The 15596-nt window shown below is 39.2% G+C and overlaps 1 protein-coding gene across 1 annotated transcript in view; it reads left to right on the forward strand.

The window, feature by feature from the left end:
• The first annotated feature begins 6179 nt into the window (after positions 1 to 6179).
• Positions 6180 to 15596, forward strand: part of CSNK1G1 (casein kinase 1, gamma 1) — a 120248-nt gene continuing 110831 nt past the window's right edge. Inside the window, exon 1 of the mRNA XM_008578904.1 lies at positions 6180 to 6577. Coding sequence (XP_008577126.1) covers positions 6397 to 6577 — 181 coding nt within the window. The 5' untranslated portion in view covers positions 6180 to 6396. The remainder of the gene's footprint in view (positions 6578 to 15596) is intronic.

Consider the following 15596-nt stretch of genomic DNA (forward strand, 5'->3'; position numbering starts at 1 on the left):
CACTTAGTAATATGCATGTAAGGTTTTCCCATGTCTTTTTGTGGCTCTACAGCTCATTTATTTTTTATCACTGAATAATATTTCATTGCATAGCTATATCACACTACTTATTGCATTTATATAGTTTCTCTCCTTTACTCATTTTTTTACTGGGGAAAAAAAAGTATAAATAATATAGGAAATATCAGATAACACAAGAAATGATATAAGCATATGTTTTGTTTTATACTGCTATCCTTAGAAGCCATTTTTTTAAGATTAAAGTTTCACATAATGTTTACTTTGGGTATTCTGTTTGACCTGGTTCTTGAGCTAACTTTTGCACATGTTATCTACTAGTAATTATTAATAAGCCATTTAATATCCTTGTGAAATGGAAACCCTAACTAGCCTATGGTTAACACAGATAAACTTAAATGAATTGATACTAACTTGTTAAATGAATTCTTGGAGTTCTCTTTTATTACTTTTATTACTTCATGTAAATATTAGATTATGTTTTGCACATGTTATCTACTAGTAATTATAGATAATGTCCTCGTGACGTGGAAATCCTAACTAAGTTATGTATTAACACAGGTGAATTTAAATGAATTAATACTAGCTTCTTGCTAGATGAATTCTTGGAATTCTCTTTATTACTTTGTATAAATATTTGATTATGTCACTGGGAATCTGTTTTCTGTTAGTTAAATAAGACCATCAGAACTATTACTTAATTTTTTAAAGTACTAATTATGTGTAAGAAACTAAAGGAGATATAACAAGGTCATTAACTGTAAAGCCTTTTAATCAAATAGTATTAGAGTACATATAATTATAATATGGTACATTGTAGATGGCAAATGAATGATATAGACAGTGATGCTGCAAGTATTAATGGTGAATTGCTTACAAAGGTTTCACAAATGAGGTAAGATATGAGTCAGGCCTTAAATGCAGATGGAAGAGTTAAGAAGCCATTCTAAGTATTAGGCTAAGACGTGAATGCTCCTGTTTATGTAATAGCATTTTAATACCTTAATTTAAATAGGTAGTTGATATTGAAGGGTCTCAAATTACAAGCTAAAAGGTTTGTAATTGAGAACCAGAAAATAGTTTTGAGCAGTGGTGGGTATAAAAAAATTAAAAAATTTTATTAAAACTTATTCAGTTACTTTTGTTTGCTTATTTTTCGAGGCAGCTGGCTTGTATGGGGATCCAAAACCTTGACTTTGGTGTCATAAGATCGAGCTCTAACCAAACTTTGATTCCTTCAATGAGAGGTGCCATATAAGTCGTATTGAATATTATTCATCCAAATATAGATTAGACGGGCCGGCCCGGTGGCGCACTGCTACGGTGCGCCGCTTGGGAGTGTGGCGGCGCTCCCGCCGAGGGTTCGGATCCCACATACAGACCGGTTCCTGCTCACTGGCTGAGCGAGGTGCGGACGCAGCACCGAGGGTTGCGATCCCGTTGCCGGTCCTGGTCCGGTACGGGCGCGACACTGAGGGTTGTGATCCGTTGCCGGACACGAAAAAAGACAAAAAGGAAAAAAAAAAAAAAGACAAATATAGATTAGACAATGCTAATGTCCCATGGGTAGATTAGGAAATTGACACATTAACTCTGAGTTTTTGCCATGTTTGTGGGAGGTGAAGTGATTATAACACAAGCAGGTGTTACAGATATCTTTTTCCCACCTGAATGAAATACTTGGTTTTCTGCAGGTTTCTAATCTCGCAAGTACTGTACATTCTTCTAATACATATGTGCAAGTATACATGGATAATGGGCGTTGTGTGTGATTATTCCATCTAACGTTACATGAGTCTAAGTGCAATGGGAAAAGTTAATGAGAAACATTATTTTAAAAACTCCATCCATTAGAAAAACAAAGTTAACAAATGAAAAATATGAAGAGAAATAGACAAGGTAGTTCAGTTTTCAAACCTTATGAGAGAGGCTATTATATTAGTGATAATTTAGGAAAATCTGGGAGTTAGTTGAATGCTTATAAATTGACTGAATGGGCTAAGACACATACTGTTTCTGTTCTCAAAACAATTTATAATATAAGGTAAGAAAGTATAGCTGACAGTCTCTGTAAAGCTAGGGCTGGGGCTCACAGACCCCTCAAGCCCGTTGCACAGACTGGGTCCACCAGACCCCTCACATGCAGGTCTACGAGCTAGGTAATTGGGAAAGATTCCGGGAGCTGTTGGTGTACCACACGAGCTCAGTCCTCAGCTTCTTCAGTGGCAGCAGCTTACAGGTCTGGTAGGTTACAGGTCCGGTGGTGGGGGTGGCCTTGCAGAGGGTCCCGGGGGCACTAGCAGCAGCAGCAGTAGTGACCTCCCCATGCTCTACCCCCCGGGGGGTCATCCCGGGGGTGGGAGGCGCTGTGGGTCAGAGACATTCATCCTTTATACTTAAGTCCATAACCCAGGACTCCGGAGTGCAATGCGCAATTACACTAGATTATAACCAAGGAACACCTGAGCGCATGTGCCTATTTATATCAAATGCTCGGCAAGATTCTGAACATCTGAGGGGCCCTGACCATTTTCCTATGTTTTCCCAGCAGTCTCTTACACATAGATATACTAGCAACAATTAAGATAGAACTATCTAAATGAAATATCGTCAATTTTATTTCCTTTTTCTTTCCAATGTTGTTTGAGAGATTTGGGTAAAAGACAAGGATAATCAGGGGATATTGGATGCAGTTGGAAAGAAGAAAGGCTGAGGAGAAATATGAATTTGTAATGTTGTTTATAGAGGAAATTCAGTAATTGCTGATCTTTGTCTCATCACCCTTATTTTTCTTCTGTTACAGAACATATGTTATAAATGTAAATCTATTGTTTCCTGAATTCAGGGAAATATTTTATTTATGAGTAGCATTGTAGAAGCCTAATGTTATTATACAGTTTTAATCAAAGAAAAACAGAAAAGATGAAAATAAGCAGTTTGTTTTAAATATTATCAAGAAACAAGCCAGCAGATTATACTCTTGATTATGTGCCCACTTGTACAGTCAGCTCATAGCTTTGTAGGGAATTAAAGGAAGTTTACAGTCTAGACATTTTTGCTCTATTGTATACTGGTAATAATAACTAAGCAGTTGTTCTCATTCTTTTCCTTCAAATTTTAAGGAAAACTAGTTATGAAAGTGAAACATAACTATGTGTTTAGTATGTGATTGGTGATAACTATTTTCTAAAATTTATATTATTTCTTACATTCTAAGATGTGGAGCAGTTGGGGGAAGGGGAAAAGAGAGGTTAAAGGAGAGAGGGATAGGGTGGGAGGTGGAGGAAGGAAAGGAGAGATGTGGTCAAGGCCTGTGGCACCCCCCTCACTCTGGCAGGGGAGTCCACGGGGCTTCCAGTGGCAGCTCGGTTGTGGCTGGACTGGACGTGGACTTTGGGGGAGCATGGTTGAGGCCCTTACCCCCACCGCCCCTCCCAGGAAGCCCCAGGGCGCTTCCAGCTGTAGTTCAGTTCATTGTTGGGCTGGAAGCAGATGGTGGGGGGCATGGCTGAGGCCCTGGGGGTGCCCCCCTCACCTTGGCTTGGGAGCCAGGGAAGCTTCTGGTGGTGGCTTAGTGGTCATTGCTGGACTGGATGCAGATGTCAGAGTGGCATGGCTGAGGCCCTTAGTTCCCCACTGCCCTGGCTCAGGAGGCCAGGGCACTTCCAGTTGTGGCTTGGTGGTCATTGCTGGGCTGGATGCGGATATCAGTGAGGCATGGCTGAGGCCCTCCCTCTCCCCCCTCCCTGCCCCCCAGCTTCAGAGCCCAGGGCAATTCCGGTGGCAGCCTGGTGGTCATTGCTGGGCTGGATGTGGACATAAGGGGGTTGTGGTTGAGGCCCTTGGTTCTCCTCACCCCAGCTCTGGAGCCCAGGTGGCTTCCGGCCGTGGCTTGGTCATTGCTGGGCTGGATTTGGATGTCAAGGGGGCATGGATGATGCCCTGGACCCTCTCCCCACCCTGTCTTGGGAGCCTAGGGGGCTTCTGATCCTTCCAGGTTTTATAGGTCTTCTTCTGTGGTGCTAGACCTTTACTTGTTAATATCAGAAATTTGTCTGGGCCGGCCTCGTGGTGCATGGCGCACTCTGGAGAGTGCAGCACTAGGAGCGCAGCGACGCTCCCGCCGTGGGTTTGGATCCTATATAGGGCTGGCCGGTGTGCTCACTGGCTGAGCACGGTGTGGGCGACACCAAGCCAAGGGTTTCAATCCCCTTACCGGTCACGAAAAAAAAGACAAAAAAAAAAAAGAAATTTGTGATCTGTGGGTTTTTTGTTTTTTCTTTTTTCTTTCAGTTCTATGTTGGATTATTGACTATTCCTACCACTTAAACTGTGCACTGGAACTAATTTGTTCTCATTTGGTTACTTCTAAAATGGGGGAACTTCCTGTGGGAACCAGCAGTTGAGCCCTGTGATTGAGCTAAATTGCTGCTTTGCTGCTGATTCTCTGGGGAAGTCTTTTTGTGCAGCTCAGGCTTTAATTGTTGACCTTTTCAGCACCTCCAGGTCTTGTGAGTTCACATACACCTGGGTTGTGTGGAAACTCTGGTCAGGGCCTGAGTCTTTTCAGCATGCTGCACCCAATGTAGTTATATTCCTGACCAGTCTCCACTGAGTAGTCCTGTGCTGATTGGAGGGCAGATCAGCTGTCCATGCTGTACCCCAGTGTTCCCCTGGTGGGCCTGTATCCCCCACCCCCTGCACTCCAAACACTTCCAATGGGACAGGCCATGTGCTGGACCTTTGGGATGACTCACTGTCCTCTGAGTGGCTCCTTTTATCAGTTGTTGTGGCCCCTCATTCCTATGTGGGTCCTTGGGAACCCCGTCAGTGGTCTTGCCTGCCCGGGGGCCACCAAGGCCCTCTTCTTCCCTGCAGCCTCCAAGCAGCTTCATAGGAAGGGCACAGCTGCAGCTTTTGCCAGCTCTTGCTCTGTGTGCTCGCCAGGGCCAGCTATGAACAGCTTTTGCCAGCTCTTGCTCTGTGATCAGAGCTCAGAATGTCAGGGAGTGGTCTTTTATTTCTCTCGTGGTGGCTTCTCCTGCCTTCATGAACTCTGTAGGTCTCTCCTCCTCTTCCCCTTAGTTCTAGCAGCCCCAGCTTGGCAGTCGTTGCTTTTTTAATAGCTGTAAATTGGTTTATTGTGGGAGAGGGTGACACTGGATACCATCTATTCTGCCATCTTGATCAGAAGCCTTTTGTCAAGGATACGTGGATTATCAAATATAGCATCAAAATTATCTCATTGCAAACTTTTAGGTTCAGTCCTGAATTGGGACACTCGAGAATTCTGATAAGGAGGAGTTTTATGTTTAAGATTTTTTGTTTCAGGCTGGCCCGTGGCTCACTCGGGAGAGTGCGGTGCTGATAACACCAAGGCACCCCGGATTCGGATCCCATATAGGGATGGCCGGTTCGCTCACTGGCTGAGCGTAGTGCTGACAACACCAAGCCAAGGGTTAAGATCCCCTTACCGGTCATCTTTTAAAAAAAAAAGATTTTTTGTTTCTTGGCTTTATTGTCACTTTGGGGTTCTGCAAAGCACCTCCTTCAGGTACTCTGTCATTGCATTCTCAGTCCACAGTGAAAACTAGACCAAAAGCTGAGCTTTCCAAAGCTTTAGTCTAGGACTGGGTAACAATAGGATTTTGGAAGTTCCCTCATAGAAGTTGTCTGTGTTGATCAGTTACTATTTTGATTGCATCGTTGCTGCCAGTGCTTGGTAAATGTGGGGATGAGGGAGAGGGGTAGTGAATAGCCTCATTTCTGCTAAGTTCTGGCCAAATTAAAGGAAGAGGTCAAGCTTTTACTTGTTCTCAGTTTATTTAACTTGGCTTTAGTCCCACCATATCTTTCTGTTAGCCAGTGGTGAGAAAACCAACAAACAGCTTGTTTTTGGTTATTTGTACATTACTAGAAGAAAGCATTTTAAAGGCTTGCATGTACCCTTAGCTTCCATGGTTTGCAGCCTACTGAACTTATGTTACCACATGAATAACTAATCCAGATGGCTAAACTGTTGGAGGATATAAAACCAAAATCCATTTCAGGAAGCTATCCACTCTGCTCATCTTTGGATAGTATCCATTCTAATTAGTAGTGACTTTCTCAATTTGTTTTGAAATTTAACTTTTAACTTCATGTTTTCTTGATTTTTACCTAGGTTAAAAAATGTCCTTCTATGCTTGACACCTACAGACCACATGTTCTACAGGAACTAATCAATGGTTTTTCCTGGAGAGACATCAGAAACATAGATATGGTGCCAAAAGAACTCCTTACCTTTCTCTGACTATGGTTTATTTGGACATACTTTTCTATTGAAGAGAAGTACACAAACCGAGGCTACTCGTACAGAAACTCTGTTCGTGTAAGATCATGGACCATCCTGGTAGGGAAAAGGATGAAAGACAACGGACAACTAAAGCCATGGCACAAAGGAGTGCACACTGCTCCCGACCATCTGGATCCTCAACATCCTCTGGGGTTCTTATGGTGGGACCCAACTTCAGGGTTGGCAAGAAGATAGGGTGTGGGAACTTTGGAGAACTCAGATTAGGTAAGAACTTAATTATGTCAATGGCTTCCACTAACAATAATATCAGTTGCTATAATAAGCTTTGGTGTGTTTCAAGACAAGCAGTTTATAGTTTTATGAGAAATTTCTCTTAAGTAGGACCTGTTATAAGAAAAAGACTTTATGAAAGGTGGTATAGTCATTATCAGTTATAGCTGTTCTCCAAGGTTCATCTCTCTTTATGTGTGATAGGCTTTTACATACTCTGCCAATTCTGAGATTTCATGATGTAGGTAGATCTGCACACAGATACCAATAAAATGCAGATTCTGATTTAGTAGATATGAAGTGGAGCCCAAAATTCTGCACTTTTAATAAACTCCCAGGTGATGAGATGTTGTTGGTCCTTGAATCACACTTTAAGAAGGGAGTAAGGCCTTACTTTAATTTAGACTCTATCTCTGAAAGGGAAGAATAAATCCTTATTCATAATACCCACACTTAGTCTGCAAGCATATATATCTTGTTTAGAGAGGTTTTCCAACAGATATGTTGTTTGCTTTTCTTCTCAGAGTTTCCAGCATTAGGATTGAGTGAGAATTCCAAAGAGAAATTATGCGATTTTATTTTCCAAACAAGGAAATGGATTTTCTATTTCAAGTATGAATTTTTGGGTGAAATGATGAATAATGACAAAAATCAACTAGTTTGAAGATGTGAGATTGGGAAGAAGGTACATTGAGTATATAGTACTTTATAATGGCCTTTGCTAGGTGAGTGGTGAATAGAAAATGAAAGACCTTATAAATGTATGAAGTTGGAGATCAGCTTGGAGAATGTGAAAAGGAATGCTTTTAGACTAACGTGTTTTCTTTTTTATTATAGCTTGTATCACTCTGTTTTGTGTTGCTATAACAGAACACCTGAGACTGGTGATTTATAAAGAACAGAGGTTTATTTGCTTATGATTCTGGGATAGCTGCATTTGGTGTGGGCTTCAGGCTGCTTCTACTCAGGGCAGAAAGCAGCTGGAAGCTGACAGGTACAAGCAGATCACATGGCAAGTGGAAGCAAGAGAGAGAGAGAGGGAAGGTGCCAGGGTCTTTTAAACAACCAGCTCTCACAGGAACTGATGGAGCGAGAACTCACTCAAGTCTCCCTCCTCCCAGGGAGATCATTAATCCATTCATGAGGGAGCCGCCCCCATGACTCAAACAGTTCCTCAAACAGCCACATTTCCACATGAGTTTTGAAGGGGCAACATGTCCAAACTCTTATCACAGCTGTTGAGACTATATTATTATAAAGACTCATTTTAAGGAACTTTGGCCCTTGGGAGAACAGGAGGGTGGGAACATAAGATGATTATTTGTTACCTCTGTTACTTCTCATGATCCAGCAAAAGGAGATGGAATAAGTCTTACCTCTTATCTCTCATAGAGAGCCTTGGGGAAACATCACTACACTAGTCAGAGATCACTGGGTGCAGAATTAAATTTAGGGGTGCTGCGAATGAGTTTATTTTTACTGGTAGAAGGCTGGCAACTTGGAATTTCAAGACCTGACTAGAATAATGGAAGGGTCTTTACATTTAGAGATACATTCATGCTCAGGTTAGCAAAGCCAGCAGATGCCACTGAGAATAGGAGTAAGATGTGTAATTTCACACTGCTTGACTTCCTAGCAACTGCTGCGTTGCTTTTGCAGCTAGTTTTGTGAATATTCATTTGTGTAATGGATTGACTTTGTTTTAACATCACAATACTACTTGCATTAAATAGATCATGACATAAGCATCCACGAAATTACTGCTGAGGGGCAGTTTCTAATGCATATAAATTTATGCATTCTCAAAATCATCAGAAAGTTGTTTAATTTCTATGAAGGTGAATAAAAACCTTGGTCAATGAACACTGGAAATCTGTTTGATCACTTAAGTCTAGATTTATATTATAAATTTATATGAGAATGGCAAAATCCATTCAGTTAAACGGATAAATTTGTAGCTCATATATATTTTCTGAGTAATAGAGTATTGTGTTTTATTTCTTCTCATGAATCTTGGACACTTTAGATATTTTTCATTTTGACTTGACATGTAGTCAGTAGAAAGATCTTGTCTTTCTTTTCAAGTGGGTTTATTCTTGTGTGCCTATTGGGTTTCTATTAGCCCTAGGGACCGTATTGTTATGACATTGTATCTAGAAATACTCTTTGTCAGCAGAAACCAGAAAAGATACTTTTCAGAATCGTTTGGCATTTTCCCAGCAATAGAATAGACTGTATATAACCCATTCTATCATTCTCTTGCTCTAGTATTAGTAAGTAGAAGATTATGCAGACAACAGGAAATTCCAAACTCAAGGCAAGTGCAGATAGGTCTCCACTATATGTATCACCTTTAAGGCCCTACTTCGCCAAACGCTTTTCCTTTTCTAGCCATACTGTCTCTACTGTCCCTCAAACAGCTAAGTTTATTTCTTCTTCAGAGTCTTTATACTTGTAATTCTTTCTACCTGCAGAATTCTTTCCCTTAAATTTTCCGTAGCTAGTTGTTTCTCATCTTTCAGGCCTCTACCTATATATTACCTTTTTGGAGAAACTGTGACTTCTCCCCCAACCCCATTTAAAGTAGCACATTTTTCCTCTAGCACGTTCTGTACCATAAAACTGCTTTATTTTACTCACCACTTTGATTGCTATCTAAAATGACCCTATGTATTTATTTACCTGTTAATTACTTCTAGTTACTTGAGTATAAACTCCTTGGAGGGCACAGAGTTTCTTTTTGTATTGTTTACAGTTATTTATGAAATGAGTGGACAAATAGCTACATGAATAAGAAGAAGGAAAAAAAATTTAAGCATGAGCTCCAGGTATGTGGGAGTGGTGGTAGGTGGTGACCTTAGTATTTAGGTAGACCCAGTGATTCCAAACAACCACAAAAACGATGTAGTATTTAGTGCATTTTGGTTCTCTATAAACTTTTCTACCTCATCTTTCATTTAACATCCATTTCTTGAATATTTAATATCATGTTAGACTTTAGAACGGATAGAAAGAATACCGAGATGTCATTTCTGTCCCTAAGAATATATCAGTCTTGTGGTAGAGAAAAAGAGAAAGACAAATACAATACAAAGTGATAAGTATTATAATAGGTTGTATAAAAACTACATTGGCAGAGGAAGTTAATGAAATTTTCAGAGAGGAGGTATTTGATAATAGGACAAGATTTCCACTGGTGGACACAAGGGAGAAGAGCTCTCCAGCTGCAAGGTGCACAAACACTAGATGTTGTGAAAGTGTCCAGTATATTAGAGCAGCAGCTAGTTATACATGACTGGGTCATAGGATGTGAACTGAAAGAAAAGTAATAGATGAGGCTGTCAGGTAAGTCGAGACCAGTCTGTGAACAGTTTGTATGGTATTAAAGCTTTATCCTGTAGGCAATGGGGTGGAATCATCAAAGGTTTTGCAACAGAGGCTCTTGGGGTGGGAAATGGGGGCTCCTTTTTTCTCGTATGTATTCTGGAAAGATAATTGTTAGTTGTAAGATTAGATCAGTGTTGCTTTGTGTTGCTTTGTCCCCCACAAATTTGTCACCCCACTTACCCTGGGTGATGGAGACACAAAGGATTACTCAAAGCCCATCTCTTCTGAGCAGTGAGACACCCTGAAGTGGTTAATTTCCCGCCGGAACCCTCAAGCGAGAGGCATCGCTTCCTTGGGAAATTAACCCCAAATTGGGGTTCTCTTCCTGCATTTATTTTCCAGACCAGGAAGTTACAGGAAGAGACATAGGTGGGGTTATAGTTTAACAATATAGGCTGATAACTTTCAGTGAAACAAGCCAGATGACTTTCCAGTAAGGCTATCAACAAAAGCTTGATCTTAGCAAACATTCCTTCTCACAGCAATTGCACAGTATCTTTACATAACAATCAGTAACTAGTCTGTCCTTGAGCCAGCAACATGCTGTGCCACAAATCTTTATCTTACACCAGAGACTTATAGACTGAGGAAAATTTTCAGTCCTCCACAAGGTCAATATTTGAAACTGCAAAGCTTTGGAAAAACCAGGCCCTGTGAAGTACATATGCTTTATAGTATATTCCACAGATCAGACAGGAAAGAAGTTGACATTTTGTAGATTTTGCTCTAATTGTGGTACTTATCACATTGCACTTTCTTCTTCCATCTCTCTATCCCAAGGTATTCTTGAGGGGTAGCACTTTGCTTTATTAATCTTCATATTCCCAGCTCCTTTCACTGTGTGTGGTATATAATAGGTACTCAAGAAATGATTGTTTTGCAAAATGATCAGAAATGGCACGGCCTTAGGTCTGATCTCTGAAAATGGCAGCGAGATGGAGGAAGGGGTAAGTTAGAAAGTTCAGAAGTAGTCTACAGGCAGTTATTTGAGGGGAAGGAGACAAAGGTGTGAATAATTTTGCCACCTTTGGGAGACTATGTGAATGATGAAACCTTCATTGGAGATAGGAAATATAGGACTGGGGTGGTTGGTGGAGACAGGTAAGATAGAGTTTGTGAATATATTGAATTTGAGGAGTGTGTGGCACATATACAGAAATGTGTATCCAAGACTTAGAAAATTAGGCTTGAGATAGGGATTAAGAAATTATCACCATGCAGCTATTAGTGAACACACAATCACAGATGGTAATATGGAGCTTGTATGACTGGGAGAAGGAGGGATACTGGAAGAGGAAGAATTTGAAGAGTAAGGAGGTTAAGCAGGAGAGGGCTAATTTTTCTAATTATTTTAATTATTGCCTTTGATCTTTCACTTCTGTTTGTATATTTCTGAGATGCTCCCTTTTTTCTCCATTTTTTTAAAATGGGCACATGTATTTTGTAATAAAAAATAAAGCAATAAACAAAAAGCAAAATGTCCATTAAAGCAGATTTTTGAAAAAGAAAATAACATGCTTATTGCCAAAAAAATTTTTTTAGTTCTACTTTAGAAGTGTATCCAGGACTGGGCCAGTTTGCTCAGTTGGTTAGAGCACAGCCTTGTGACACCAAGGTCAAGGATTTGGATCCCCATATTGGCCAGCCGCCAAAAAGAAAAAAAAACAGTATATCCAGAGATAACCACTAATGATGGTTTAATTTTCCAGAATTTAAAAATGTGTATCAGGACATATTTTAGAAATGTAATCGAATTATAGTATAAGCCTGCTTTTATCGCTTAATAGATAATGAACATCTTATCATTTCAACTTAAGTGTAGATCGCCCAGTTTTAATATGTTTATTATTCAATAATCTATTTAACTAAATCTCAATTTATATAAAATTGTTTCCTGCTTTTTAATATTATAATTAATACTGCACTGAACATCCTTTTAATTCGAACTTCGCTGATTATTTTCCTAAGCTAAATCCTGAAAATGTCAAAGGATATGTACATTTGCAGTTTTGTTAAACATTGTCAATTTGCCCTCTAGAATGATGTTTCAGTTTACTTTTAGTCTGTGTGTGTGTATAATTACTTCCCCCCACTACTTCAAAAACTTTGAATATTGCTGAGAATCTTTTCATCTATGCCAGTCTGATAGGGGAAAATAATATCATTTAAATGTGTGTGTGTTCGTGGATGAAGTTAAACATCTTTACACATATTTATATTTCTTCTTTTAATAGTTGCTGCTTTGTGTCTTTTGCCCATTTTTAAATGGAAAGATTATTTCTTTGGAATCTTACTTGTGTATATTGCCTCAGTAGAATGGGGAACTTTGAAGACTTAAGAGAGAAGGGAAAATTAATGAATGGTGATCATGTAGATAGACACAGTGAGATGGAAACACATTTTGCAGATCGATATATATTAATTGAGAAACATGGGGAATATTTTGAGAACTTTTTCTTTAAGTTTTGAGATGTCTGCTGTTCCGATCCCGTTGCCGGTCCCCGGTCCGGTACGGGGGCAACGCTGAGGGTTGCGATCTGTTGCTGGACACGGAAAAAGACAAAAAAAATAAAATAAAATAAGACACTAGGTTCTATGACTAAAGTAGGTGTATATGACTATCTCTCTGCATATTGTTCTTTCCTTGTCTGAATTACTAAACTATAATTTGTGAACTTGGTTCAGATCCTATATAGGGATGACTGGTGCGCTCACAGCGCTCACTGGCTGAGCGTGGTGAGGCCGGTCTCAAAAAGGACAAAAAAATAAAAAATAAAAAAATAAAATAAAATAAGACACTTACTTCTATGACTAAAGTAGGTGTATATGACTATCTCTCTGCATATTGTTCTTTCCTTGTCTGAATTACTAAACTATCATTTGTGAACTTAAATTGGAATTTGTAACTTCAGCTACTACTAGCCAGTTCTGTTTTGGCAGTTGTGATCATTAACAATTTACAGATGAGCATTATTTAAAGCACTTGGGTTCATACGGTAGCCCAGAAAGTCTTGGAGCCCCTATGGAGAAGTGAGCATCTGGACTTTCCATGTTATTTTCTATTGAGCATCTGGACTTTCCATGTTATTTTCTATTTCTGTTGAGGTTTCAGTAAGATTTTGTTTGAAAGGCATAGTTCTATTGCTTTAATAATTTTTGAAAATCATTCAATGGAAAGAATACAGGCTTAATATGAAACATAAAATTTAAAGATGGTTCTTCTCTAGTTGAAGATGAAAGTATTATAAAATCATGTGTTACTTTTTTTTTTTTTTTTGTCTTTTTTTGTGTCCAGCAACGGATCGCAACCCTCAGTGTCGCGCCTGTACCGGACCAGGACCGGCAACGGGATCGCAACCCTTGGTGTTGCGCCCGCACCTCGCTCAGCCAGTGAGCGGGAACCGGTCCGTATGTGGGATCCAAACCCTCGGCGGGAGCGCCGCTACGCTCCCAAGCGGCGCACTGTAGCAGTGCGCTACCGGGCCAGCCCAAGTGTTACTTTTTAATAATAGTTTTCTTGGGCAATTTTAGTAGTTTAAACAAAGGAAACTGGGTCTATATCTGGCAAAAACCCAGCCAACCAACCAAATAGGAGCATTGATATATTTTTCTTTTGCAACATTGTTAAAGTTTTTCTATAAATTTGCAAATTTTTAGGTCCTGTGAATGGAATAAAGTAATACAAGTCGTGTTATTATTCTCATCCCCGAATGGTTAAAAGTAGGCTCTTTAAGTCAGATTGACTTTCCAACTTTCATTTTCTTCCTTTGTAAAATGAGGATAATAGCATCTACCTTACAGATTTGTTGTGAAGATCTAATTTGGATATAACTACCTAAGGCAGCACTCGATACAGAGTGAGCCCTTGGTTTGTATTCATAAAAAAATCATTATTAAAAATTTTGTTTTAATTTTTCCCAACTTTGTATGAAGAAAATTTTCAGTCTTACAGAAAAGTAAAAAGAATAGGATAATGAATATCCATAATATACTGTCACCTAGATTTACCAGTTGTTAATATTTTGTCCCATGTGCTTTCTCTCTTTGGAGATATATATGTGTGTGCATATGTGAGTGTTAGTTTGTATGTATTTTTGAACCATTTAAAAGTAAGTTGTAGATCTGACAAAATATATTTTTTACAGTAAGAGATGTTTATTTTATGTTCTCACTTTACAGGTATGTAACAGATTATATGTTTTGTTTTAGTTATACAGTATGTTGAACTGAGATTCAATTTAAAATTGTAACTCCAGACAAAATGCATTTTAATTTTCTTGGAAGAACAACAAATGTATATAGAATTCTTGTTCGTAGTAGTATCGTAGTTTACATTTCTTTTGGAATTGCAACCTATTAGTCCTAACTCAAGCACAATTTGTTGAGATTAAACAGCTTTAACAAATCTTGGGGAAGAATTCTGTCAGTCATCAAAAAATGGTAGGAGCGAAGAGTTTTTTTAACCATATTCTCTGACACATAGTCTGCATCACATTAATTTGGTAATTTTAGAAGTGATGAAGATGTGATACTTGCAGGATTTTGCATTGACATCTCGGCTAGTTAAATGGGAGAATTTAATGGTAAAATTTCCAGGATTGCTAAACCAATTTGGAATTTTTGAGCAGGACTATGAAACAAGGATGATTGTGGGCAACAGAAGTTTATAGGAAGAAATATATGATTATGAGGGAAATTCAGAATCAATATTTACATGATGTCATCATGCATGTTAAGGAGAAAACTGTCTGAACTTATGGTTTACTTTTCCAGAAAAAGACAAAGCTTTTTATCAAAGAAGGTAGAGCTTACTGCCAGCCATAATAGGCTTTCTAAGAGCAGATGATACCAGATTAATCCAGTTTTTTTTGAATTGGCGTTACTACAGTCAGAGAATGCCATAGGTATATATTATATATTTTTTACAATTTATTTTTAATTAAGTTAGCGATGTTATGTAGATTTTAAATTCCTGACCCCTATAGGCAGGTGGATTAACTCTTTTAACCATGTCCTCTAGATACCTTCTTATTTGTAATTATTATTATTATTTCTTGATTTTTTTCATACATGTCATCCCCAATCACATGCATACATTCTCCATCTCCATGTTCTCCCAATATACTTACTTTGGTTGAACCATTTTTGTACATTTACAGTATTATGGCTGTGGAAATATTGTTTACAGCTGAACCATGAGAGCACTATTATTGTGTTTCCTTTTTGGTATGACCACATCCTTCCTTCCATCAGAATTAAAAATCGCTGATACTTTTTAAAAAAAAAATTTTTTTAGTTATTTAAATACCTTTTATTAATTCTTACCCTTTAAGTCTCCAACAAAATTGTAAGATTTCTGTCACTATTAAGTAATATAGCATTGGGCCGGCCCGGTGGCGCACTGCTACAGTGTGCCGCTTGGGAAGTGCGGCGGCGCTCCCGCCGAGGGTTCGGATCCCACATACAGACCGGCCGCTCACTGGCTGAGCGAGGAGCGGGGGCAACACCGAGGGTTGCGATCCCGTTGCCGGTCCCGGTCCGGTACAGGCGCGACACTGAGGGTTGCGATCCGTTGCCGGTCACGAAAAAAGACAAAAAGACAAAAAAATATATATATATATATATA

This window comes from Galeopterus variegatus, unplaced genomic scaffold (genome assembly GCF_000696425.1).
Source record: "Galeopterus variegatus unplaced genomic scaffold, G_variegatus-3.0.2 Scaffold1780, whole genome shotgun sequence".
In the NCBI taxonomy this organism is placed as follows: domain Eukaryota; kingdom Metazoa; phylum Chordata; class Mammalia; order Dermoptera; family Cynocephalidae; genus Galeopterus; species Galeopterus variegatus.